The 23,073-nt window shown below is 35.0% G+C and overlaps 4 protein-coding genes and 1 pseudogene across 5 annotated transcripts; 2 read left to right on the forward strand and 3 right to left on the reverse strand.

Moving 5' to 3' along the window:
- The first annotated feature begins 3,957 nt into the window (after window positions 1–3,957).
- LOC107899090 (probable histone H2A.5) lies at window positions 3,958–4,883 on the forward strand. Its single transcript, XM_016824701.2, has 2 exons — window positions 3,958–4,268; window positions 4,457–4,883. The coding sequence occupies exons 1-2, from the start codon at window positions 4,071–4,073 to the stop codon at window positions 4,688–4,690; spliced, it is 432 nt and encodes a 143-aa protein (XP_016680190.1). The 5' UTR covers window positions 3,958–4,070; the 3' UTR covers window positions 4,691–4,883.
- A 1,688-nt stretch (window positions 4,884–6,571) lies between these two features.
- Window positions 6,572–8,037, reverse strand: LOC107898135 (uncharacterized). Its single transcript, XM_016823674.1, has 3 exons — window positions 8,028–8,037; window positions 6,754–7,947; window positions 6,572–6,654 (listed from the first exon to the last, which is right to left on the reverse strand). Exons 1-3 carry the CDS (start codon window positions 8,035–8,037, stop codon window positions 6,572–6,574), a joined length of 1,287 nt encoding a protein of 428 aa, XP_016679163.1.
- LOC107899091 (putative protease Do-like 14) lies at window positions 7,700–15,915 on the forward strand (annotated as a pseudogene).
- Window positions 15,916–16,507: 592 nt separating this feature from the next.
- LOC107899092 (F-box/FBD/LRR-repeat protein At4g26340) lies at window positions 16,508–18,507 on the reverse strand. 2 transcript variants are annotated; one of them, XM_016824703.2, is made up of 5 exons: window positions 18,366–18,507; window positions 18,021–18,258; window positions 17,356–17,933; window positions 17,140–17,274; window positions 16,508–17,069 (listed from the first exon to the last, which is right to left on the reverse strand). In XM_016824703.2, the coding sequence occupies exons 1-5, from the start codon at window positions 18,396–18,398 to the stop codon at window positions 16,746–16,748; spliced, it is 1,308 nt and encodes a 435-aa protein (XP_016680192.1). In that variant the 5' UTR covers window positions 18,399–18,507; the 3' UTR covers window positions 16,508–16,745. The 2 variants fall into 2 exon arrangements, with proteins under 2 accessions (XP_016680192.1, XP_016680191.1); XM_016824702.2 differs by having other exon boundaries at window positions 17,356–18,258.
- Window positions 18,508–20,580: 2,073 nt separating this feature from the next.
- Window positions 20,581–22,510, reverse strand: LOC107898379 (probable methyltransferase At1g29790). Its single transcript, XM_016823875.2, has 2 exons — window positions 22,185–22,510; window positions 20,581–22,094 (listed from the first exon to the last, which is right to left on the reverse strand). The coding sequence occupies exon 2, from the start codon at window positions 22,056–22,058 to the stop codon at window positions 20,694–20,696; it is 1,365 nt and encodes a 454-aa protein (XP_016679364.1). The 5' UTR covers window positions 22,059–22,094; window positions 22,185–22,510; the 3' UTR covers window positions 20,581–20,693.
- Between the last annotated feature and the right edge of the window lie 563 nt (window positions 22,511–23,073).

Below are 23,073 nucleotides of genomic sequence, written 5' to 3' on the forward strand. Positions count from 1 at the left end.
CGAGTAGTTGATTTCGTCTATTCGTCTTCGTCCGAGGTAAGTTTTTAAGTGAATAGTTGATGTTGAATTTATTGTATTTATTTTATACATAGCTGAATCGAAATGTATGTAGGTATACTACAATGCCGAATTGTATTTAACATAGGATAATTAATTAGGAGTTTAATTCAATTAATATACAACATCCGAAAGACATACGAACCACAGGAATGCTGAAATGTGATATCGTGTAAGACCATGTCTGGGACGTTGGCATCGATTTAAGATTTACATGTAAGACCATGTCTGGGACATTGGCGTCGTATATGATTACGTGTAAGACCTTGTCTGGGACTGTGGCATCGTTATTTGATTACATGTAATACCACGTCTGGGACATTGACATTGTACGAGCCTTTTGAGCCGTCCGAGCATCTTTTCTTTGAATTCGAATGGTATAACGGGAATTTATATGGCAAAACCAAATGTGAATTTGAATTAAGAAAGTTAGGTATGTTTGAGTTATACGAAGTTGAAAGTAAAGGTAAGTATTATGTATAACATGAAAAGGTGTATTAATCACTTAAATATGAGTATATATGTATGTATACAAGATTATTATAATTCGGTCTACTTGTATAACTTATATGTGTTCTTTGAAAACTATTTGCTTACAACTTGCTAAGCTATTTAAGCTTACTATGTGTTTGTTCATTCATTATTTTATAGATTTTGCAAGCTAGTTACAAGCTCAGGGATCGTTGAGGAACATCATCACACTATCGATATCTATTTTGGTACCTTGAAAGAAAACTTGTATTCATGACTTATGGCATGTATAGTCTAGCTTAATATGATTGGTTTTGGAATTATGTTTATATATAGTCAAGCCATGCGAAAATGGCTTGCTCATGTTGTCAATGGTTGTGAATTTTCAGTCATGATATATATGTGTGTAATGTATTTGTTCCATGATTCGGTTATGTGATGTTAATGTGTTGATGGTTGTGGTTTAGACCATGATAAGTTTATTTGAGCTAAGTTATATTTATATAATTGCTTGTATATTGGATTTTTTTTATGTAAGGTTATAAATGGTACAATTAACTTTGATTCGAGTATGAAATTGGTTGGATTGTCGGAAGATAAATTTTATGACCGAATGTATGGATAAAAGGTAGATTGTGCATATGTATTTTGGAAATGGTAAAAGGGTGTGTATTTATATTTGACTAATAATAGGTAAAATATACTTATCCATGCCTATGATATGTTTTGTTTGTGATTTTGGTAAATAATAGTTAAGTTGTTAAGTTAAATGCTTGAATTTAGATTGTGTCATATATGTGATTTGTAAATTTGGTAAATAATAGATAGGTATTTTGGATATTTATTAGTCAAGGGGTATTGTAATTGTTGTATGATTTAATTCGGTTCTTATATATAAAATTGGTAGTTATTATTTTGGTTAAATGTGCATAATTTGGTAAAACCAAATTTTATACTTGACCATTATGTGAAGTTGTTAATGTCGTATATATATTAATGTTTAATAAATTATGTGGTTTGGCTTGACTTAGTAAAATGTAAAGAAGTGCACATTTATAAATAGCGTTTTTGGAAAATAGTTAATGAAATAGATTTATATGAATAGATGTCTTAATATAAGATCGGTATATGAAATAAATCATACTTAGTTATAAGTTAAGTATTCGATTGCCATGATTCATTGGTTATAATGTTTGAATATTAATTTGGGTAGTGTACGAATTATAGAATCGAAGCATGTTAGTTTGGTTTAAAATTTTACTAGTTGAATAGGATTGAAATGATTATATTATTTGGTACTTGAATTGAAATGAATATCTGTTCTGAGTTGTACTTTGATTGGTAATGCCTCGCAACCCTAATTCGGTGACGGACTTGGGTTTGGGGTGTTACAGTATTTGTATCATCAAATCACGTTATCAACTCAATTTGAATATCATTTATCCAAATTACATTTTATACCCCTATTAACTTGACTCGAACTCGAACGAATACATGAATCCAACCTACACACAATTTGGCACCCAGTGCCTTATCAGACAATACCAAAGTAAATAGTTTGCGCCCCGCACTCATCGGTATAACCAAAGTAAAAGTTGTTTCTATCACTTATCAACATGTAGTTGAAGTAACCCATACTCTATCTATCATATGGCATGCCAACTATATCCGACTCTGCCCGAGCAATTAATAGAGTAATCAATAATCCAATTTCATTATAGGTCCGACTCTCATTCTATTGATTTCAATATCATCAATTCATCAATCAAGTTATCATTTCATATATATATAGTATAATTCATCTCAATTTCAAGCCAAATTCGTAATTTTGTCGAGTCATATTATTTTTAATTTTATTCAATTTAGTCTTCTTTCTCAATAATCATTCACAAACATACCAATATGATTCGATTAGTCTTAATAAACTATCAATTTATTAAATAACTCAATTTATCATTTCTTTATGATTTAGTCCACATCTCACATTTTGTACCAAATTGCAAACAATTTAAATTATTATCAAGCATACACAAATTCATAATTCAAGCATATAATAATTTAAATACAATCGTATCATACGAACTTACCTAGTCAAAACAACAAACAACCAAATGTTCAAGGACTAATCAACAAATTCGTCTTTTTTGTCGAGTAACCCCTTTTTGGTTCAATTCTCGATCCAATTAAGAGCAAAGAGTTGAAAGCTTCTAAACCTCTTTCTCTTTTTCTTGCTACGACTAAGTGAAGAAGATTATAGAAATGTCATTTTTTTCCTTTCTTTTATACTTTAATTAGCTTTTAATTAACTAATTTAACACAATTTAGTGGATTCTAACTATCCACCACCACTGTTTGTCATATTCAAAAGGGTCTAATTGCTCAATTGGTCTTTCGACTAGACAAGGAGTTGCACAATCACATGTTTCTAAATGGACAGTTCCCATTCTATCAACTGTGAAAAGCAACAATGATGCCTCTTTTGATCCAATTTATGAAAAGTTTGGAATTGGGAGAAATTTTCATGATTGTGATGGCGATATCATTGATGGATGGGATGACATTGTTGATGCAACTTCGGTGGAATTGGCAAAAGCCCATAAAAAAGTGCATGTCTCAAAACCAAGGAAAAAGAATGGAAAGGATTAATATTTGAATGTAACTGTTTTAATGTGGTTCATAAAATTAACTCTTTTTTTCTTTGACATTTTGGAATGTTATTGTGATTTATTGTGATCGAGTAAGATATATTGTCTTTATGTAAAGAGTTCGAGTTAATTATTTTTCTCTTTTATCATTAAAGAAGGTAACAAAATTACTGATTGAATTGCCAGATTTACTCGATCGGATCTTGTCGGTATTGACTGGGTGAGTTCTCCTCCCAATAATCTTGTTGCCTTATTTGGGACGTAATCTCCATAGTTTATATTAATTGTGTTTTTTAAGTATATAGTGACATGATATTTTTATACAAGTGAACAAATATTATCATTTTTTTATGTGCAAAAAATACTAATATATGACATCATTATTATTTTTCTTTAAAAATAAATTACATCAAATTATTTTACGAAATTAACGAAAAAAAATGTTGATTTGAGGGATGGAGATGCACACTTCTAAAACTAAAGGACTAAGAATTAACAAATTATAGTAAAGATACTAAATTTGTCAAAAATGCATTACAATACATGGAATTTTTATATTATAAAGTTATTTCTCCTAAGCAATCTTACTATCTGCCAAAACCCAGAACACTAAGATCGCCACGCTGTACACTCTCTGAGCGTAAGATCTCAGTACTTGAACATGCCCAAACCGTCAAACTCCAACCGTTGGATTAAAACAAGATTAAAGATATTAGTTTTAACCTAAACGAAGACACCCCACGGATTGCCAGCGTGGCATACACCAATATAAAATCCCGCTCTCATCAGTCACTTTCTACTCGAGCATTCAAATCAAAATCATTTCCATAAATCCATTTTTTCACGTAGTCGCTTCAAATACGTTCCAGAATCAAAACAACGTCGTTTCAAGTTCAGATGGAATCAACGGCGAAGCCAGCGGGTGGTAGAAAGGGAGGAGTGAAGAAGAAGGCAGTATCTAAGTCGGTAAAAGCGGGGCTCCAATTTCCCGTGGGTCGTATAGCTCGGTTCCTCAAGAAAGGTCGTTATGCGCAGCGTTACGGCGGTGGCGCTCCCGTTTATCTTGCCGCCGTCCTTGAGTATCTTGCCGCTGAGGTATTTGACACGTTCTGATCTTTCTTTTATTTCCCTTCGATTGTTATCTGTTTAAAATTCGGTTTTCCAGTGACAGATATCCATATTTTAATCCTAAAAATTAGTTTCTGAGATTTGTTCGATTGGATTTGATTTATAAGATTTGAAAATTGATGATTTGTTTGATTTTGTTTTGGGGGGGGGGTTAGGTTTTGGAACTGGCGGGGAATGCGGCACGTGACAACAAAAAGAACAGGATCAACCCGAGGCACGTGCTACTAGCAGTGAGGAACGACGAAGAGTTGGGTAAGCTTCTTCAAGGAGTGACCATTGCTAGTGGGGGTGTTCTTCCAAACATTAACCCAGTGTTATTACCCAAGAAAACTGCTGCTGCTGCATCTGATTCTGAAAAAGCTAAATCCAAATCCCCTAAAAAGGCATAGACATTGGATTTGATGCAAACAATGTACAACTCTTTTTGCTTCTGTGGTATTCTAGTGGTTTAGGGATCTCGCCATTTTTTTGTATTATCTTAGAAATGGTGGATGATAATTGGTATTTTGGCTTTAAAACTTTGTACTCTGATTCCGCATTTTGTAAAGTGCTCCAAGCAAATGGATTGCTTTTTTTATTTAATCATTAAAGAAATCCTGGCTTAAAGCAAGCATGGTGGATGGCATGAAAGGACAATTAGTTAACAATATCCTCTTGCCTTTTGACTTAAAAGGAATCAAGCTAGGAGTAAAGGATTAGTAGTACGAAGGGACTGAAATTGGATTTTAATAAAGCCTTTGACATGGTGAATTGGGTTTTCATTGAATGTGTCTTAGAGGTTATCAGTTTTCCTTATTGGAGGATTTGTAGGACTGTGACCTGCATCTCTACTGTAAGTGTCCAATTTCTTCAAGGCAGAGAGATCATTTCTCCATATTTATGTATTGCCTCATAATGTTGTTTTTTGCCCTGCTGAGAGCTTAAGAAAATAATCTCAATCATGGGAACATATTAAGATTTATGTATGTGATTATCTTAAAGAAGGTTTACTTCCTAATCTAAGCAAGCATGGAGAATCTTGAAAGAGATAAAACTCTGTTATTAACAAAACAATTGTTTCCGAATATTGCAATCATAGGAACTTCCTGTAGGTACAGGTTAAATGTACCGACTCTATAGGGAATTTGATTTCCAATGAGTAGGCTACTGGAGCATTGGAGTTGAGATCTTTTATGAATCAATCAAGGTTCTTAGTGGGGTATATCGTCCTTCAAACCTTGGCATCAACAATGCTTCTACTTTTGTTTACTCTGTTGAAACTGCTTGTTTTGGTTCGTGGGAATGACTCCACGTTTAGTTGCACACATTTTACCACCCACCATTTTTACACTTTCGTATGTGTGATAGTGGGATGTATGGTTAGTAAGTTTTGACGGTTTTTAATTTTTCATACAGTTAAATTTGACATACTTAACATTTAAATTACAACATTTGAATTTTGATATTTGATTCAAACAATGGTTAGAGATATTGATATTTGATCTTTTCTGCTCTATATCGTAAATCGTTATTAATGTAATACTCTGCGAGCAATGTAAAATGGGAATTGAAGCCAAAACTCATTAGTCAAAACAGCATTTTCACTTCCCATTTGGATAACATCAACTCTGAACTTCACTTCTAATTTGCATTAAAAAACAAAAAAATCATTAATCACTTCAATGCTTTTGTTCAGACCGATAAATCATTTAATTAATAGGTTCGATCTCCTTCCAACAACCATGCTAATAAAAAATAGGTAGTTGAGCATTTACATCTGTCAATTTGGAAATAAGTTTTTCTTTAATTTGCTCCCCTTAGTTCGTATTTTCTTCTAAAATTTCCAATCACATGTTAGTTATTACCGTTTTTTAAGTATCAATTTCTAATGTCACATGCGTGCTATGTTATTTCACATATGAAATATTTAATTATTTTTTAAATATTGTGATTTTATTCTATAATAATTAACTTAAGATAATATTTTTATTTAAATTATTAGATATAATTAAAATATATTAATTTATCAATTAAAATATTATAATAAATAATTTTAAAATCATAATTACATTATTTTTAACAATTTTCAAAATAATAACTAATTAAAACGATTAGAATTCTATTTAATTAATAATTCTATTTTTTGTAAAAATAGGCTAATTTATATAAAAGCCACTGCTCAGATACACAAAGAGACAACCGACACACACAGCTGTCCCGCAATCATTACAAGCATAGAAAATATCAACAAAATTAAAGAAAGCAAAATCAAACAAAACAAAACAGGTAGTTCACTTAAGAAAAGAAACACCAAACAAACATCTGCAGTGACTCTTCCACAACCCCAAATCAGCCAACGTGCTTCCCACAGTATCTTCATCAAGCCCACAGAAAGGAAACACCAGAACTATGAACAGCTACTTGGAGATTCAACCGAACCTTCTCCAAAGTTCAAAGCTAATTCAACAACAACCTTGAGACTTCCGTACCCACGCAGCCCAGTCCTTACTTACTGCCTTCAGAACCAAGTTTGGAACATCAGTATCCCATCTCCAACAAACCCCTCTCCTCCTTCCTTCAATGGCAAGAGCATGCGCCGCTTCATTTCCTTCCCGAGGCACAAATGTGTAAGTAACCTCTTCAAAACTCCTATTTAGCGGTTGGATGTGATGAACGATCGATCTAATAATCGATTTACCCACCTCTCTGTTTCTAATGGATTTAATGACCGACAAGGCATCCCCTTCCACCACCAGCCGTTGGAGACCCATCGTATGCGCAAAAATCAACGTTCTCTCGCAAGCCCGAGCCTCTGCCACGAAAGGGTCAGCAACCTCATAAAAAAAGTAAGTCTCCGCTCCAACAATTTCACCTTTATAATTTCTAGCCATGACTGCTGTTACAGCCAAACTGATATCTTGCAAATAAGATGCATCAAAATTAAGCTTGACAAATCCATCATTCGGTGGTCTCCAAATTACCTTACCATCGAGTCCTATACCCTGGCTGGTATACTCCCTGCTAAAGCATAGTTCTTGCTCAAAACCTCTAATAAAACCCAGTAGTTCCTGCTTCGAAAATTGGACTCCTTCATGCACTAACTTATTTCTACGGTACCAGAGGCTCCAAATCGATATAATGATGAACTTTTTATGACGTTCATTCGCTTGCAAAAACGTTCTAACAAAACGCTCTCTATTCTCCAGTGAACTTTCAAAAGAGGGAACCTGCCCCAACAACGATTGCCAGATATCCTGCAGAATATCACAACTCCACAAGAGGTGCTCAGAATTCTCCAACTCAGCCTTATACAATGGACATACCCCAACTTCACATAGAGATCGACGCGCCAAATTTTCATAGTGAGGCACCAAGTTATGAAACAATCGCCAAACGTGTATTTTAATTTTTCCTGGAATACTTAAATTCCACAGCCCTGTAAAGAATTTTTTGTAAATTTCCGGTATAGAGGATAGGTTAGCTCTATTTTGTAATAATTCTGTAAGGAGAGCCCTGTATCCGCTCTTGACCGAGTATTCACCCGAACCCTCATACTTCCAAACCCGCACGTCTGTCGGCCTACTCACGGAAATAGGTATAGAGAGGATTCTTTTGACGGTTTCATCATCGAACAGCTTGTGTAAAACCTCCCTGTTCCAGGTATTGCCTACAATAAGTTGATTAACTGTTGTCCATTCTATCGTAATATCACAACAATGTACTCTATTGTTTTCTTTGCTAGGTAACCAGGGGTCATTCCATATATTAATGCACGCACCATCCCCCACCCGCCACACCATCCCATCTTGGATCACCTCACGAGCACTGCAGATACTTCTCCAGGTAAATGATGGGTAAGAGCCGACTTTAGCTGATAAAATATCTGAATAAGGGAAGTAACGAGCTTTAAACACTTTAGCTAAAAGACAGCTAGGTCGAGTCAAAATGCGCCAGACCTGTTTTGCTAACAATGCTTTATTAAAGAGAAACAAAATTTTAAAACCCATACTCCCAAAGTTTTTCGGTTTACAAAGCTTTTCCCACGAACTCCAATGAATACCTTTTGACGTTCTATTATTAGTCCACCAAAACCTATTCATAATACCTTCCAGCTTCTCACATAAAGACTTTGGTAATAGGAAGCATTGCATCGCATAAATTGATGTAGCTTGTAGAACCGACTTAATGAACACCTCCTTCCCCCCCATCGACAGGTAGCGCAGACTCCACCCTTCGACTCTTTTCCTGAATCTGTCCACATAAGTTGCGAATGCCGACTTTTTGTTCTTACCCACCATCATAGGTAAACCTAAATACTTTTTTGGATTAGAAGCTAACCGGACACCGAGCTGAGTAACAATATCATCCTTCACCTCCGCTTGCACATTCGCTCCAAAGTAAATTAGCGACTTATCAAAATTCACCCGCTGCCTTGACACCTTCTCATACTCACGAACAACCTCCCGGACGACCCCCGCTCCCTCAGAAGAGGCATCTCCAAAAATAATACAATCATCCGCAAAAAATAAATGAGACACAGCAAATCTCTCTCTTCCAACAGTTGCACCCATCAACCGCTCGTTGGTTCTTGCATCATCAATAAGCGCTGAGAAACCCTCTGCACAGATCAGAAATAAAAAGGGGCTGAGAAGGTCCCCCTGTCTTAACCCCCTCGAGGGAGAGAACCACTCACCTTGAACACCATTAAGACAAACCGAGTATGAGATAGAACAAACACAGCGCATAATAAGAACAATCCATTCCGTATGAAACCCCAAATGCTTCATCATCCCCTCCAAAAAGTCCCACTCAACTCGATCATATGCCTTACTCATGTCCAATTTGAGTGCAAAATTACCCTTTTTACCACGTTTCTTCATTTTCAGAGAATGTAACACCTCATAAGCAATTAACACATTATCCGAGATTAACCGCCCTGGAATAAATGCCCCTTGTGCTTTATTGATACAATGCCCCAATATGGTACTCATCCGGTTTACCAAAACTCTCGCAATAATTTTATAAACAACATTACATAGACTTATGGGCCTAAAATGCGACATATCTTTTGGCTTATCAATTTTTGGAATTAAAATGATACGTGTTTTATTGAGCTCACCTATTTCAGCATCCCCATTCAAAATGGCTAAGCAGAACTGAGAGACTTCCAACCCCACAATATGCCAGTACTTCTGGAAAAATATCGCATGAAACCCATCCACCCCGAGTGCTTTCAAAGGTGCCATCTGCTTAACAGCCATCGTGATCTCTTCTTCAGTGAAATCCTTTAACAAATCCTCATTCATACTCTCTGTCACTTTTTCCTTCACTAGCCCAAATAAATGTTCATCTGAACCCACATCAGAAACCGAGAAAAGTTTGCTAAAATAAGTAGATGCTATCTGTACAAACTCTTCAGTCGAATTCGCCAGTCGCCCATGATCATGCTGCAGTTTCGTTATTCTACCCCGGAAGTGACGTTGCACAGCCACCTTATGAAAGAAACTAGTGTTGCGATCACCATTCTTTAGCCAATTCGCACGGGCACGTTGCTCCCAATAAAATTCATCCTTATCGGCTTCTAAATTAAGCCCCAGCTGAACTTCTGTGATCTCAGCCAATATGTTATCGGTGATATCCTGATTATAAAAGATGGACAATCTATCCTCTAACTCCAGACGTTTCTTTTTTTCCGCCCTACTTGACGATTTCTGCCATCGGAGAATATGATCCCCCAACTTATCAAGTTTTCCCAGAACATTACCATTATTTTCAGTCCACCACTTTTCAACCAACGCTTCGAATGAATTATCCAAACACCACTTGGCCTCGAACCTAAAACTATTCGCATATCTATCTTCCTTTCTTTTAATGATACCTTCGGAATCAAGGAGTGGACAATGATCTGAAAAAGAATGGCTTAAATGTTCCATCCGATACCCTGGAAAGCGATTCACCCAACTCAATGTAGCCACACCACGGTCCAGTCGCTCTCTTATATTTGTAGACACAAAATGTCCACGCTCCCATGTGAACCATCTTCCCGAAAAGCCTAAATCTGTAAGTTCGCAATCTTCCAATGCATTACGAAAGTCTTTCATTTGTCGGTCTGAACGAAGACGCCCACCCTCTTTCTCAAAGGAATTCGTAATTTCATTAAAGTCTCTCATTACCACCCAAGGAATAGCTTGATCATGACTCAGTTGACGAAGTAAGTCCCATGAAGCACCTCTATTTCTTTCTTCCGGATGCCCATAAAACCTCATAAACCTCTAAATATCACCGCCTTCGTTGTCATGAATTTCCACATCAATATGGTATAAGGAAAAACTTTTAAGCTGCACCAAAGCATTGCCTTTCCATCCCAACGACAATCCCCCTTTAGTGCCTATAGCCCCAACATCAATCCCATTTTCGAAACCACACCTCATCCGTACCTTCTCCATACTTTTTGAACATAATTTCGTTTCCATAAGAAACAAAATTCAGGGATTTATGGCTCTTAACTTATTCCGAAGCCTTTTAACAATTCGTGGTCTCCCCAACCCACGAACGTTCTAGCTTAGGATTTTCATTGAGCTCGGCTGCTCTGGTCTCTAGAGCTAGCCGATACATCCATAACACCTGATCCAACAATAGTCTTCAATGGTTCCCTCATACTCTCTATGATTCGCTGCCTTTTCTTACCTTCCACCGGAGCAATAGGATCCTCCTCCTCGTTTGATAACAAGTCCATAGATCCATATCCAGCCCCAACGGCAACCATCCTAACATCCCCCCACCATACCCCATATTATAGCAACTACTCTCTTTGTATTTACCCAATCCCACCTGCCTGAGATTGGGATTTATATTTTGACTCCCAATACCTTCCCTAACATTCCGCCCCAACACATTCCCCTCATATGAAAGATTACCCTGAATGAAATTGCCCCAATTATCTAAATTACACGGTATCCCATCCACTGTCCTTAACCATCTACTTTCCATCACATTTCGACGTCTAGTCGCTGCCCGCAATGATAAGTCCCACCCAAATGTAATTTTCGAAGGCTCGATTTGGAGTCGAAGGGAGCAAAAATTTTCCCCGTGTCCTAATCTTCCACAGATGAAACAGAACAGACTTAGCTTCTCATATTTAAACCTAGCATATACGACAAAGGATTTTCCGAACAAAATTTTCTTTTTGCGCTTCAGCGGGACAGTAACATCCAAGCGGACTCGTGTGCGTAAGTAACATTGAGAACCCAATGTAGGTATCGAAGTGTCATAGTCAATGAATTTACCACAGAAATTACCAAACTGTCTTGCCATTGGTTCATTCATCGACCCTGGCGGTAAATCATGAACTTGAATCCAAAACTCGATGAATTTTAGATCCATTACTGCCGGGTTGTCACCCTCAGAAATTGATTGGAGTATAAGTAAGTGATTATTAAAAAACCACGGTGTCCCTGCAGAAACCCTTTCCAAATCAATCTTATTAAAAAATTGAAAGAGATACCTTTTCTCCCCCAAATCCGTAATACAGATCCCTCCAATTGGGTGCCAAAGATCCGCCATGGTATTCCGCAGTGACGGGAAATGGACGACGCTATCAGTTAGGCAACGACCCACCAGGCAAAATTGATAAGCAAAAGTCTCCACTCCTACAACTTCCTGAATCTCTTCCTCCTCATCGTCTATCAACTTCATATTCGCCATTGCATCCTCCATTCTGATTCCACAACCTGAGCCAGCCACAAGAAATCAAGAAAAGAAAGAAATAATTAAGAAAATAGGGTTTCGTGCCAATACGGCAGACAGAAAGAACCGTGCCAAACGGCAGACACATCAAACTATCTCAACATAGATGTACATGATTAATAATTCTATTTTATCTTAATAAAAATAGCACAATTTTTTTAACTTAAAACTTTTTTTAATTATCACAATATTTTTCCTTAAAGTATTATTCAAATAATATCTCTATTTTAATATTATATAATAATTATTTTTAAATATGTAATTATTACAAATTTTTTTGTGAAATTATAATTATTTTTAAATATGATTTTAATAATATTATATATTATATATTAGAGGTTTAACATCTATTTTTCTATAGGGGCATCGTCTTCTTGTTTGTTGGGCCTTTTATTAAAAATTTTCGGCTTTGTCCAAATCTACGTTGGTGGTAAACCGTGGGAAGCATAGATTGGAACTTGGAACTGAAACTAAAACACTGGAACATTCACGGGTTTTGCTAGGGTTTAAGCAGAATCAATCAAACACAAGTAAGCTCATTGTCAAACAACCTCAACACCAGGCTTTTTGACCTTGGAAGCTAATCTATCCATGGATCATTTTCTGGTACTTAACATTCCATATTATGTTCCTAATCAATATCCTATCTCAATTTACTCAAAAAGCTACTGATTATTTATACATTTTGGCAGAGAAAAGCTTCATTTTCTTCTGGTAGCAAGTCCATAGTTCGGATCATAGCCATTGGTGCTGCTAGTGCCGGTCTTCTTTACTTGAACAACAACCCAGATTCGAGTAAGCTCTCAATTTTTCCTAAAAGAATTGTTCATTTTTTGTCTTGGGTTATTGGGATTTCTAATTTCTTACTCTTGGTTGAATTCTAGAAGCAACTGTGAAACTATCAATTCCTACAATATTGCGTGAACACCTCGCATTTCAAGGACACCCTTCTTTTGTTTCATCTGATCATTGGCAATTTGGTTTGTGCCATCCTTTGTACATTTAAGTTATCCACATCTTTTAATTGGATAGTATCCTCGTTTATTGTCTATGTATGTTATCTGAATTTTGCATCCGTTTGTAGGAAAATTTCCATTATTTTTATCGAGAGTTGATCCGGCTCTAGCCGGAGATGTCGCAAAGGGAGCTCCGGTAGCGGTTGGAGATGGGGGAAAACCAAGTTGTGGATGTTTAGGTAGAGAGATTTTATTGCCAATGCAGCTGCAAAGATTGCTCCTGCTGTTGTCAATCTGTCTGTTCAACAAGGTTATTATCTGTTTTCAGGAATATTTTCATTTGCATTTTGATTCTTTTTCTAGTTGTATGGTCCAGTTTACTGGTAAATTTGTGTCGTACAGATTTATATGGGTTTACAACCGTGAGGAGTATGTGTTCTGGAACTATTATTGATGCCGATGGTACTATTTTAACATGTGCTCATGGTGTAGTTGATTCTCAAGGCAGACAACTAACAACCAAGGGAAAGGTTAGTAATTAAAATTGTTTGATTCGATTTTCATTTATAAGCTATCTTAAGTTTGATTAGATTTCCATTTGTAAAGACTGCATTTTAATACCTGTAGCTCTCTGTATGATTTTGGATTATGATTGGTTTTTTGCAGATTGATGTCACTTTGCAAGATGGCCGAACATTTGAAGGTACAGTAGTTAATTCTGATTTACATTCTGATATTGCAATAGTCAAGATCAAATCAAAAACTCCACTTCCAACTGCAAAACTTGGCTCATCAAGCAAGCTTCGCCCTGGGGATTGGGTGATAGCTATGGGTACTCCGCTTAGCCTTCAGAATACTGTCACTGCGGGTATTGTGAGGTATTTTTACACTGAATTTGTCTTTTATATCTAGTTCAGTCAAAAACATTCAAGGTTTTAATCAGTACATGATCTGTCTTTGGAAATTTTGCTTATTTCGGTGGTTGCTGCCACGTTGTGGTGTTAGTTGATATGGCTTTTATGTATGTCAGGTTATTTAGTTTCCGGTGAAAGAAAATTAGTGCCTGAACATGTTAGATTAATTGATGAGTTTTCTGACTTACTACTGATGTCCTTTTCTGTCTTTGTTACCTCATTGTATAGCTGTGTTGATCGTAAAAGCAGTGATTTGGGTCTTGGAGGGATGCGCAGAGAGTATTTACAAACTGATTGTGCAATCAATGCTGTACTTTCTTTCTCTCAGCTTGTGTGCATCAATAACCTATCACATTTTTGCTCATGCTTATGAACTTAGTCATCAATTAACCTATCACATTTTTGCTCATGGTCATGAACATAGTGATTTCTTGAAAAGTGATTTTTATTTGAGTAGTGTGTAATTGTTTGTACTGCTTTTAGACTGTCTAAGAGTCAGTGACTAATTTTGTTCTTTGAAACGCATCAAGTGCATGGTTATGAATATTGTAGAATCATAGCTTAGCCTTCTCAAATTGTTCCCATATTTACTCATATTTAGTAGCTTGTTTTCTGCCTAGTTCCTTTCATAGATTACTTGACATGTATGTCGATTTTAAGCAATACAAAGATAATAATGACAGCATACTTCTCTGGTTTAGGGAAATTCTGGTGGCCCCCTTGTTAATATTGATGGAGAGATTGTTGGAGTTAATATTATGAAAGTAGCAGCTGCGGATGGATTGAGTTTTTCTATACCAATTGACTCGGTTTCTAAAATTATAGAGCATTTCAAGAAGAGTGGGTATAATTATATCTCCTTATGGAACTAAGCGTATCTCTTTGAAATTTGGAATACTTACTTTATTTATGGTAATGGAGCTTGTTTGATCTTTATCGTTCTTAATATTTTTGGACATTTTTAACTTCGAGAAAATTTCATGCATTTGAATTTTGTTGCTTGTTTTTGTCACGTATATGCTATGACAAAATTGATCCTTTTTGCTTGTTTTACGTGGTTAGCTTTCCTCTACTATTGCTTTCCCGGTTAAAATATTATATGCATTACTAATTGATTTTTTCAAGCAGGAGAGTTATACGGCCTTGGCTTGGATTAAAAATGCTTGATCTTAATGAGCTAATCATCTCTCAGCTTAAAGAAAGAGATGCCAAATTTCCCGACGTTGAGAAAGGCATTCTTGTGCCTATGGTATGTTTATGTTACTTCTTTCTTCCCTGCATCATTTCCGAGCCAAGTTAAAGAGATATGCATTTGTATATTGCCTTGAAACCGTGTTTTAAATTATAAAAGAAGATTGGATATTTTTCATCTTCTCCGCGCTTCGAATTTTGTCCAGGTAACCCCAGGTTCTCCAGCTGATCGTGCTGGATTCCATCCAGGTGATGTTGTTATTGAATTTGACGGGAAACCAGTTCAAAGTATCAAGGAGGTATTTAGCATTTAACTTCAATACAACGTAGCTTCTTTGGTATTTATAGAGATTCAAAAATGTGTTTTGCCCCTTTTCTGGTTATGATGTTTCATGATTTACATCAAATTTGACGTGGCAGATTGTTGAGATAATGGATGATAGAATCGGAAAACCATTGAATGTTGTTGTAAAGAGAGCAAATAATGAAGTGGTGAAATTGACAGTGATCCCAGACGAAGCAAATCCAGATATGTGAGAGACATGATTATTTTGCTTTAAGCTTTGGCAAGGCAGGCTCCTACATTATATTTTTATGTTGATGTATCCTTATTCTTTAACCCTTAAAAATTATTACTTACATATATATATAAACAAACACCCATAATTTATTAGAATAAGTGTTCCGCAGTCCTCACTATCTTTTTGCTGCGAGTTTCTGGTAAGTAAAACCCTTACTTACACATTTGATTTGTATATTAGAGCTTTAGCAATAATTATATTGCAAAGATAAAACTTGTCAATTTCAATAAAAAAGTCATTTAGATCATACACTTCATATATCTGAATTTTGGTTAGGCATAGGTATTTTTTACATTTACTTCATTGGATGTTTTAATTCGATTATAAATATTAAATATGTTGATTGGATATTAAGCATAAGACTTGCAATGATACTGCTTCTTACTACTTTAAGCTGAGAAAACCCAGCATTCTGATCTGATTATCATCACTTAATTTTTGTTAGCCAATCAAACGCCCTCACGAAATTAACATCAGCAGCAAAATAAACACCCAAAGACTTCATTACCAACCTAGAAAAACATGAATTTTTGGATCATGTTCTTTCATTCCTTCTTTCAAGTTTTGCTTTTCATTTTGTCACTAACCAATAAAACAATTAATGAACTGATAAAACAAAAGGTTTATAACTAAATTTAAAACATACATGACAAAACTGGCAATTTCATCATCAAAAGCTAGCAAAGTACACCAAGAGTTTTGCTCTAAAACAAATCTCAATCTAGCTTTTTGGAATTGCCCCACTTAAGCTAAATGCTTGAGTAATAAAAGACAACTAGTTCAGTGGTTATAGTTAGTCAACCAAGAGGCTAGTTATACGTTATATATTACAAACAAAAGGGTTAAATGGTGGGATCTTGTTAACAAGAACAGCCATGATGCAGCAGATCAATTAATAGTTAAACATAACATAATCTTCAAGCGTTGACTCAAAGAAAAACATGGCTAGCTTAGCTCCATTTGCTTTCTATATTCAAAAGAAAAAAACTTTGATATAAAACCAAACAAATAAAAAATCTTACCAACTCAAAGAGTTTGTTTAAAGTTCTAACAATCTGAAAAACATGTATGGTAAGGCTATAAAAGTAGGAAAAGTAATTGAGGTGGTGATCGATTTTGGATGAGGTGATTGATCATGTAATTGGTCATTTGCTTGATCTCCTCAGGATATGCATAGTTTTTTTTTGGTGTGCCACCACTAATTTCTATACGAATCGTTTCAAGCATAACTGCATTTTTAAGCAAATATGTAAGAATTTCAGCTTCTGCTTTATTCCCACAGAAGCCGACTATTTCCACCTCTTTTATATACTCATGGGGATGCCCGCTCACACTCCTACACATAACTCGCACTTCACTTGGGTGAATCTTCTTAATAATCTCACCAGTACCATGACTAACCTGTGAAAATTATCAGCAAAGCTAATTAAGGGGCTAAGTCGGGATTAGTATATATTATATGCTAACTAACCTCCAGTACGAATTTGTGCAAGAAAGGGGATGCCTCTATCAACGATGTCAAACATCTCAGGCTATTTCCATCAGATGTAAGAGCGTCACACCGCAAGTGCTTCAAACTTGTCAATTTGGGAAAGTTGTTTACGACCTGATGAAAAAGAATACCAGATTATGATTGTTAAAAAGTGAAGTAGAAAGAAGAGAATAAAAATCAATATTCGATATTTACCCCGACAACGGACATCCCAATCGATAGAGTCACTAGCTGAGGAAGATAATTTGCCAGGTGGATTGATAAATGTTGAATAGCAGAGCGTGAGCCATCATCATAGCACACTTGATTGAGTTTGGGGGCATACTTTATATGCAATGGTATTTCCTTCCCAGTGTAATCAAATGAAACCAAATTGGGTGCATAAATCTCTATACTTTCAATAAAGTATTCACAGTGACATATGTTCAAGTGTTTCAACCTCAAAGCTGAAACTTTAGGATGTGTAAGCTGTGGTGAATGGTCCAGCTCCAAGCTCTCGAGTAAGGGACAAATCGAAACAATATGCTCCAACATCTCATCGCTAACCCCAACAAATTTGACAGACAGACAAGTAAGGAAGTGAATTCCAGATAAAGCTGAAGAAAAGGTTTCTTTAGTGAGGCAGTAACATCTAGCAGCTACTCTACTAGCATCTACACTACTCCATCGTACGTCACTATAGTATTCTGGTCCAAAGTTGAGTTGAAGCTTTTTAGTCTTCTTTTGCAATGCAATCCCAACCCATTCATCCACATAAGCTTTGGAATCTTTATCTAAATCAAAATTATCAATTCTAAATTCGTCAATGGTTGAAGCTTGATTTGAGTTTAGATATTTATTGACCCACTCTATAAACTCACACGTTTCGGCAATTTCCTTCCGAGTCCGAACATTCAAGTTCCAGGAAGCAAGTCTAGGCTTGGTTTGCTTGAAGCTTAAACAACCTGAAAAATACTTCCAAAGATGCTGCCATCTGCGTGAAATAGCGCTGCTTCTTACTGCTTCTTTAAAGCTGAGAAAACCCAGTATTCTGATCAGAATATCATCATTTAATCTACTTGTTTCATCCCTCCTATTCCCCTCACCTACTACTTTTACCTGAACAGATTTCAAAGAAAAGATTTAATTCTTAAGCATGAATAATATTCTCCAAAGAAAGAAAAAATAAATAAAACAATGAATAATAATAATAATAAAAAGATTACCTTTATCAGTTGATGGAGTTCCATATTCTCCATGAGATTGCTCTCTCTGCAATTAAGTTGTTTGCTTTTCTTAAGAATGTGGTGAGATTGCTCTCTCTGCAACTAGTCTTTGATTTGGATTTGAATTCAATGTGTTTTTTCCTCTTTAAATTTTATTAGGTTTTTTTTTCAGTGTTCAAATATATATATTTTATGAAAAATAATAAATTTAGTTATTATATCTTATGTTAATTTGATTTTTATTTTTTAATTAAATTTAATTATTAACTTTTCAAAAACAATCAAATCATTTTTAATAGAAATTCTAAAATATTATTTTTTATTTTTTATCGATATTGACGTTACAACTCACATATACTTAATATATATATATATATATGACATTATTTGTTTTATATGTCATATCAATAAATAAATTTAAAATTATAAAAATATTTAAAATAATTTATAGAAACTTAAAAAAATTGAAATTAGTGTTTTAATCAATATTTCAATTAAAAAAAAGGTAGTTCTCTTTTGTGAAAAGTTGATGGTCTAATTCAATTCTTTTAAAAAACAAATCGATTTTAGAGATAAACATTAAAGGCTAAATTTATCAATATACTTATATACTTATATTTTATGTAATAATAGATATATCTATACGTATCATAAACCTCTTATTTAATTGGTATCATGATTTAGCCGGATACTAATTTAATTAAAAATAATATAATATATTATTTCTTTTAAATGATAAATAATAATATTATAATTTTCATTCTTTATATAATACTTAAATAAAATAACTAAAAATTATATATCTGTTGTGAGATAATCATATATGCAAAGTTGGCGAACATTTCAATTTTGGTAAACTAAAAAATACGAATTGGATTTGTTTACAAAATATATTTTCTTTCTAGAAGATTTAATATTTATTAGTATAATATATTTAACATTTATTAGTATAAAAATATTTGTTATTTCTTTCCATATTTGTGTATATATATATTATTTACTACTCCACTATAAAACCAAAAGTCACGGTGGTCCTTGAACATCGACCACTGCCGACCACTGTCAACCACCAGTTGGCCATGCATTCTCGGTTATGCGTTCGATCTGGGTTCGGTTAGGTTGTTGATCGCCTCTCTTTTCCTTTTCTTTCTATTTGCACTTTGAAAGTGGGAAGTTTTAAACTTGGTCAGCGAATTGAAAGTGGCTTCAATCCTAGCAACAAGGGAACTCTTCTTCATCCATTCTCCAACCAAATTCTTAAAGAGATGGCCACATTGCAAAAGGTCGACGGTGTTGTTGTCACAATCTAAAGATGAGTGCTTCTCTCTTTTTATGAGATTTTTTTGTTTGTGCTTGAATGAATGAATGACTTCTTATTCTATAACTGGTGGTGAGGGATGTGATTCTCTCTACACAGATCCAACGCCGTTGGCTTAGGCAATTGGGAGGAGCAACAAGAGCAGCAACGATTGACAGGTGAAGCAACCACCACAGATAAAATTGTATCAAGTTCCCAATCTTAAGAAAGCATTCGCCGTCTTTCTCTTAGTTTTTGACCAAATGACCTTCGAAAAGTAGATGATTCACATTTAGGAAGTGATTTTCTTATGATATTATTGGTTAGACACATGCATGTGGAAGAAAAAAAAAAGAAATTTAACTTTATTACAATATTTAATGATTTTTACCTTCAAAAACAAAAACAAAAAGAAATAAAATAATTTATTTAGCTTTTTCTTTGTGGCCGATATAAAAAACTTTGTAGTCAATTTTTTTGTTAACAAATTAACAAAAGTATATGTACTAAAATGAACAAATTGAAAGTACAGTTATCGAAATGATAATTTTGTTAAAAGTACAAGGATAAATCTTGATATTATCCTTCTAAATAATTTCAAATTCATTAATATTATGAGTAGAAAAATAAAAATAATTTATTGTAACTCATTATTAATATTTTAGCATATAAAATATAAATTTTAAATATTTTTAAATAATAAATATTAATTATTAATATTAATAGGCCGGTTCCTCTAAAATGGAAATTTTGCTATTTTTTTCCTTTAAATTTTTTAAAAAATTTAAATTATTAAAGGTAAAATTGTACTTTAGCCCCTCCTAAAAATGATAAAAATTTAATTTAATTTCTTAAAAATTATGAAAATATAGACAATTTAATTTCGGCCCCCTAAAATATCTTCCTGGATTCGTGCCTGTCTGCTACTAGCTTGCCGCAACCTACATAATTGATAAATTATGATTAAAGAAAGATAAAAGTTCATGCTTTAATTGAAGAGCAAGTAACTCAGTTTGTGTTTGTTACATGATTCAAATAGCTCGAGGAGGTTTCTCTAAGACAGCAGAAAGATAAACTTGGTGTTGTGATTTAGGAGCAATAACCCACTTGTGTTTCTTATATCTCAATTGCTGAAACATGTACGTGTAGTCCTCCATGTCCTTTTTATTACAAAAGAATCTGTCTATCCACAACAGTCCTCCTGGTCTTAGCACCCTGTCCCAATCGAAAATTATGAAATCCATCAGCAGGAGGTCGATCCACCCGTCCAAGAACCCAGTCGTGTGAATCAAGTCCATCGTGTTGTCGAAGAATGGAAGGCGTTGGTTCAACGTTGCATACAAAGGAATTAGGCCCCTAAGTGCAATGATCTCATTGAAAGGAGCCCCGAGGTTCAAAGCGGTTGAAACAATCGTTACGTTCAATTCTCGCATCCTTGCTGCGAAAGTCCCGGTGCCGACACCGTAGTCTAGACCGATCCTTATCTGGCCCGGTTTAATGGCTAGAACATCTCTAATCAAGAAATCAACTTGAAGGGAAGTGTTGGTTACCCACTTAAGCTTCTCCTTTTCCATCTCGAAACATCCGATACACTTTGTGTAACCTCGTTTCGGATTCTTGCCTGACAAGCAACCGAAATTCCTGCACTGGTAATTACCCCACCTTACATTTCGGTCATCAGGCAACTTCCATAGAGACTCGTTGATGGGATACGGCTTCTGGTACACCTTGGAAGCTCTCGTCAAGCACCGCCTTTGAGGCAACGGATCACAACCGTTAACCATAAGCTTCTGAGCTAAATTCCAGTCATCTTTACAATATGATCCTATATCATAATCCATGTACTCTTCAAGTTCCTTCTTCATCAAAACACATGCATGCCCTATTGTATTGTATATCTTCTCGGTTCCGTAAAAATTGATCTTCCCAATTCTGTTTTCTTTCGGGGCTATATACTTCCGGATTTCTTCCGTTGTGAATGTATCAATCAACGACTCCTCTTTCACCGTACCGTTCCCAATCTTAGGTAGCCGAAGCTGTTTAAGAGCAGTGTAAGCACTATAAACTGGCCTAAGAACTTCCACTTCCAAATAGTTCTTATACTCCAATCTTGTTTTGCTCTTCTCCATCTGTTGCAGATTCATCTCTAATTTCTTGTGCAAGTTTTCAATCGTTGTTAGTACTTCCGCGATCCGATCGTTTATATCGAAGCCTTGATAAACATCCTTGGGACCGTAAAAATGGCGGCATATATCTTCATTGTGCACAAAAAATCCAGCAGAATAGAACCTAAAGAGACTTGATATACTTACAACTATAACAAGAATCCCCAAAACAAGCTGAAGCCATGCTATTATTCTTGCAAATCCACATCTTGGAAAACATGATCTCCCCATTTGCAAAACCTTGGTTCATAAAAATTTGCACTAGTTCTGTTTGGTTCCCAAGAAAAAGTGGGAAAATTATGAACGGAAGTGAAAAAAAAAAAAACACAAAGATTTATGACCAAAATTAGAACATACCTGATAAAACTGGCAAAAAACTACGTATACCCAGAAATTTGCTCTAAAACAGATCTCAGTGCAGCTATCCAGAATTGCTCAACTTGATCTATAAAGCTGGAAAATCGTAGAACTTAAGCTAAATACTAGTGAAGCAAGAGGCAAGCTATACATTATATATTATAAATTATTATAAACAAAAGGGACAAATTGCTCGGATCTCGTTGAGCATTAACAGCCACGGTGCAGAAGATTAATTATTTTTTACTTACATTAGCTTTTAACATAAGATAAATCTTCCAGCGTTGACTCAAAGCTAGCAAACTATTGCTACCTGTTGAGTATTTCGTGATTCTCTCTCCCTTCGTGTAACTCAATTTTTCTATATATATATGACACGGTCTTGTATTAAGTAGACTCATATGTATATCAATATGTATTCTATTCTAGAATCAACACGTGCCCTTGAGTATGAGTTCGCCTACATGATGACGCGAACAAACTCATACAAACGAACTAAATGGTTTAACTACTAAATTAAAAAAAATCAGGTCCGCCTCAATCAGGTAACGGATCGGAAATGGCTACATTTGCTTTAAAAAGAAAACAAATTTTAAGGGGAAAAATAGAGTAGAAAAAGGTCGTGGAATGGAGTCAATGGTCCTTATAGTACTTCAAATAGCCCAATTTGTATCGGTACCGAAAAGATAAAAAAAGAAAAGAAAAGCAATTTGATTAATTTGTATGGTTGAAAATGAAATGAAACGGGGGCTGGTTTAGCTTCATTGGCAAAGCCAGCAAATTTAGGCCACTTTCATTGGAGTTTATAAAGCTTCAACCATCTTAAATCTGATTTTTTAATTCGGTTGAATTATGCTTTTGGTCCCTATATTCTTTATATATTTAAATT

This window comes from Gossypium hirsutum, chromosome D08 (genome assembly GCF_007990345.1).
Source record: "Gossypium hirsutum isolate 1008001.06 chromosome D08, Gossypium_hirsutum_v2.1, whole genome shotgun sequence".
Classification (NCBI taxonomy): Eukaryota; Viridiplantae; Streptophyta; class Magnoliopsida; order Malvales; family Malvaceae; genus Gossypium; species Gossypium hirsutum.

Excerpts from the sequence above, each read along its gene's own strand:
- LOC107899090 (XM_016824701.2), top strand. The coding sequence starts at position 4,071 with ATGGAATCAACGGCGAAGCCAGCGGGTGGTAGAAAGGGAGGAGTGAAG. Across the intron at positions 4,269-4,456 it reads TTGAGTATCTTGCCGCTGAG|GTTTTGGAACTGGCGGGGAA; the intron begins GTATTTGACACG and ends GGGGGGGGTTAG.
- LOC107898135 (XM_016823674.1), bottom strand. Across the intron at positions 6,655-6,753 it reads GTGGGTACGGAAGTCTCAAG|ATACTGTGGGAAGCACGTTG; the intron begins GTTGTTGTTGAA and ends GGCTTGATGAAG.
- LOC107899092 (XM_016824702.2), bottom strand. The coding sequence starts at position 18,398 with ATGGAGAATATGGAACTCCATCAACTGATAAAG. Across the intron at positions 18,259-18,365 it reads AACTCCATCAACTGATAAAG|GTAAAAGTAGTAGGTGAGGG; the intron begins GTAATCTTTTTA and ends AAATCTGTTCAG. Across the intron at positions 17,275-17,355 it reads TTGGGATGTCCGTTGTCGGG|GTCGTAAACAACTTTCCCAA; the intron begins GTAAATATCGAA and ends CTTTTTCATCAG.
- LOC107898379 (XM_016823875.2), bottom strand. The coding sequence starts at position 22,058 with ATGGGGAGATCATGTTTTCCAAGATGTGGATTTGCAAGAATAATAGCA.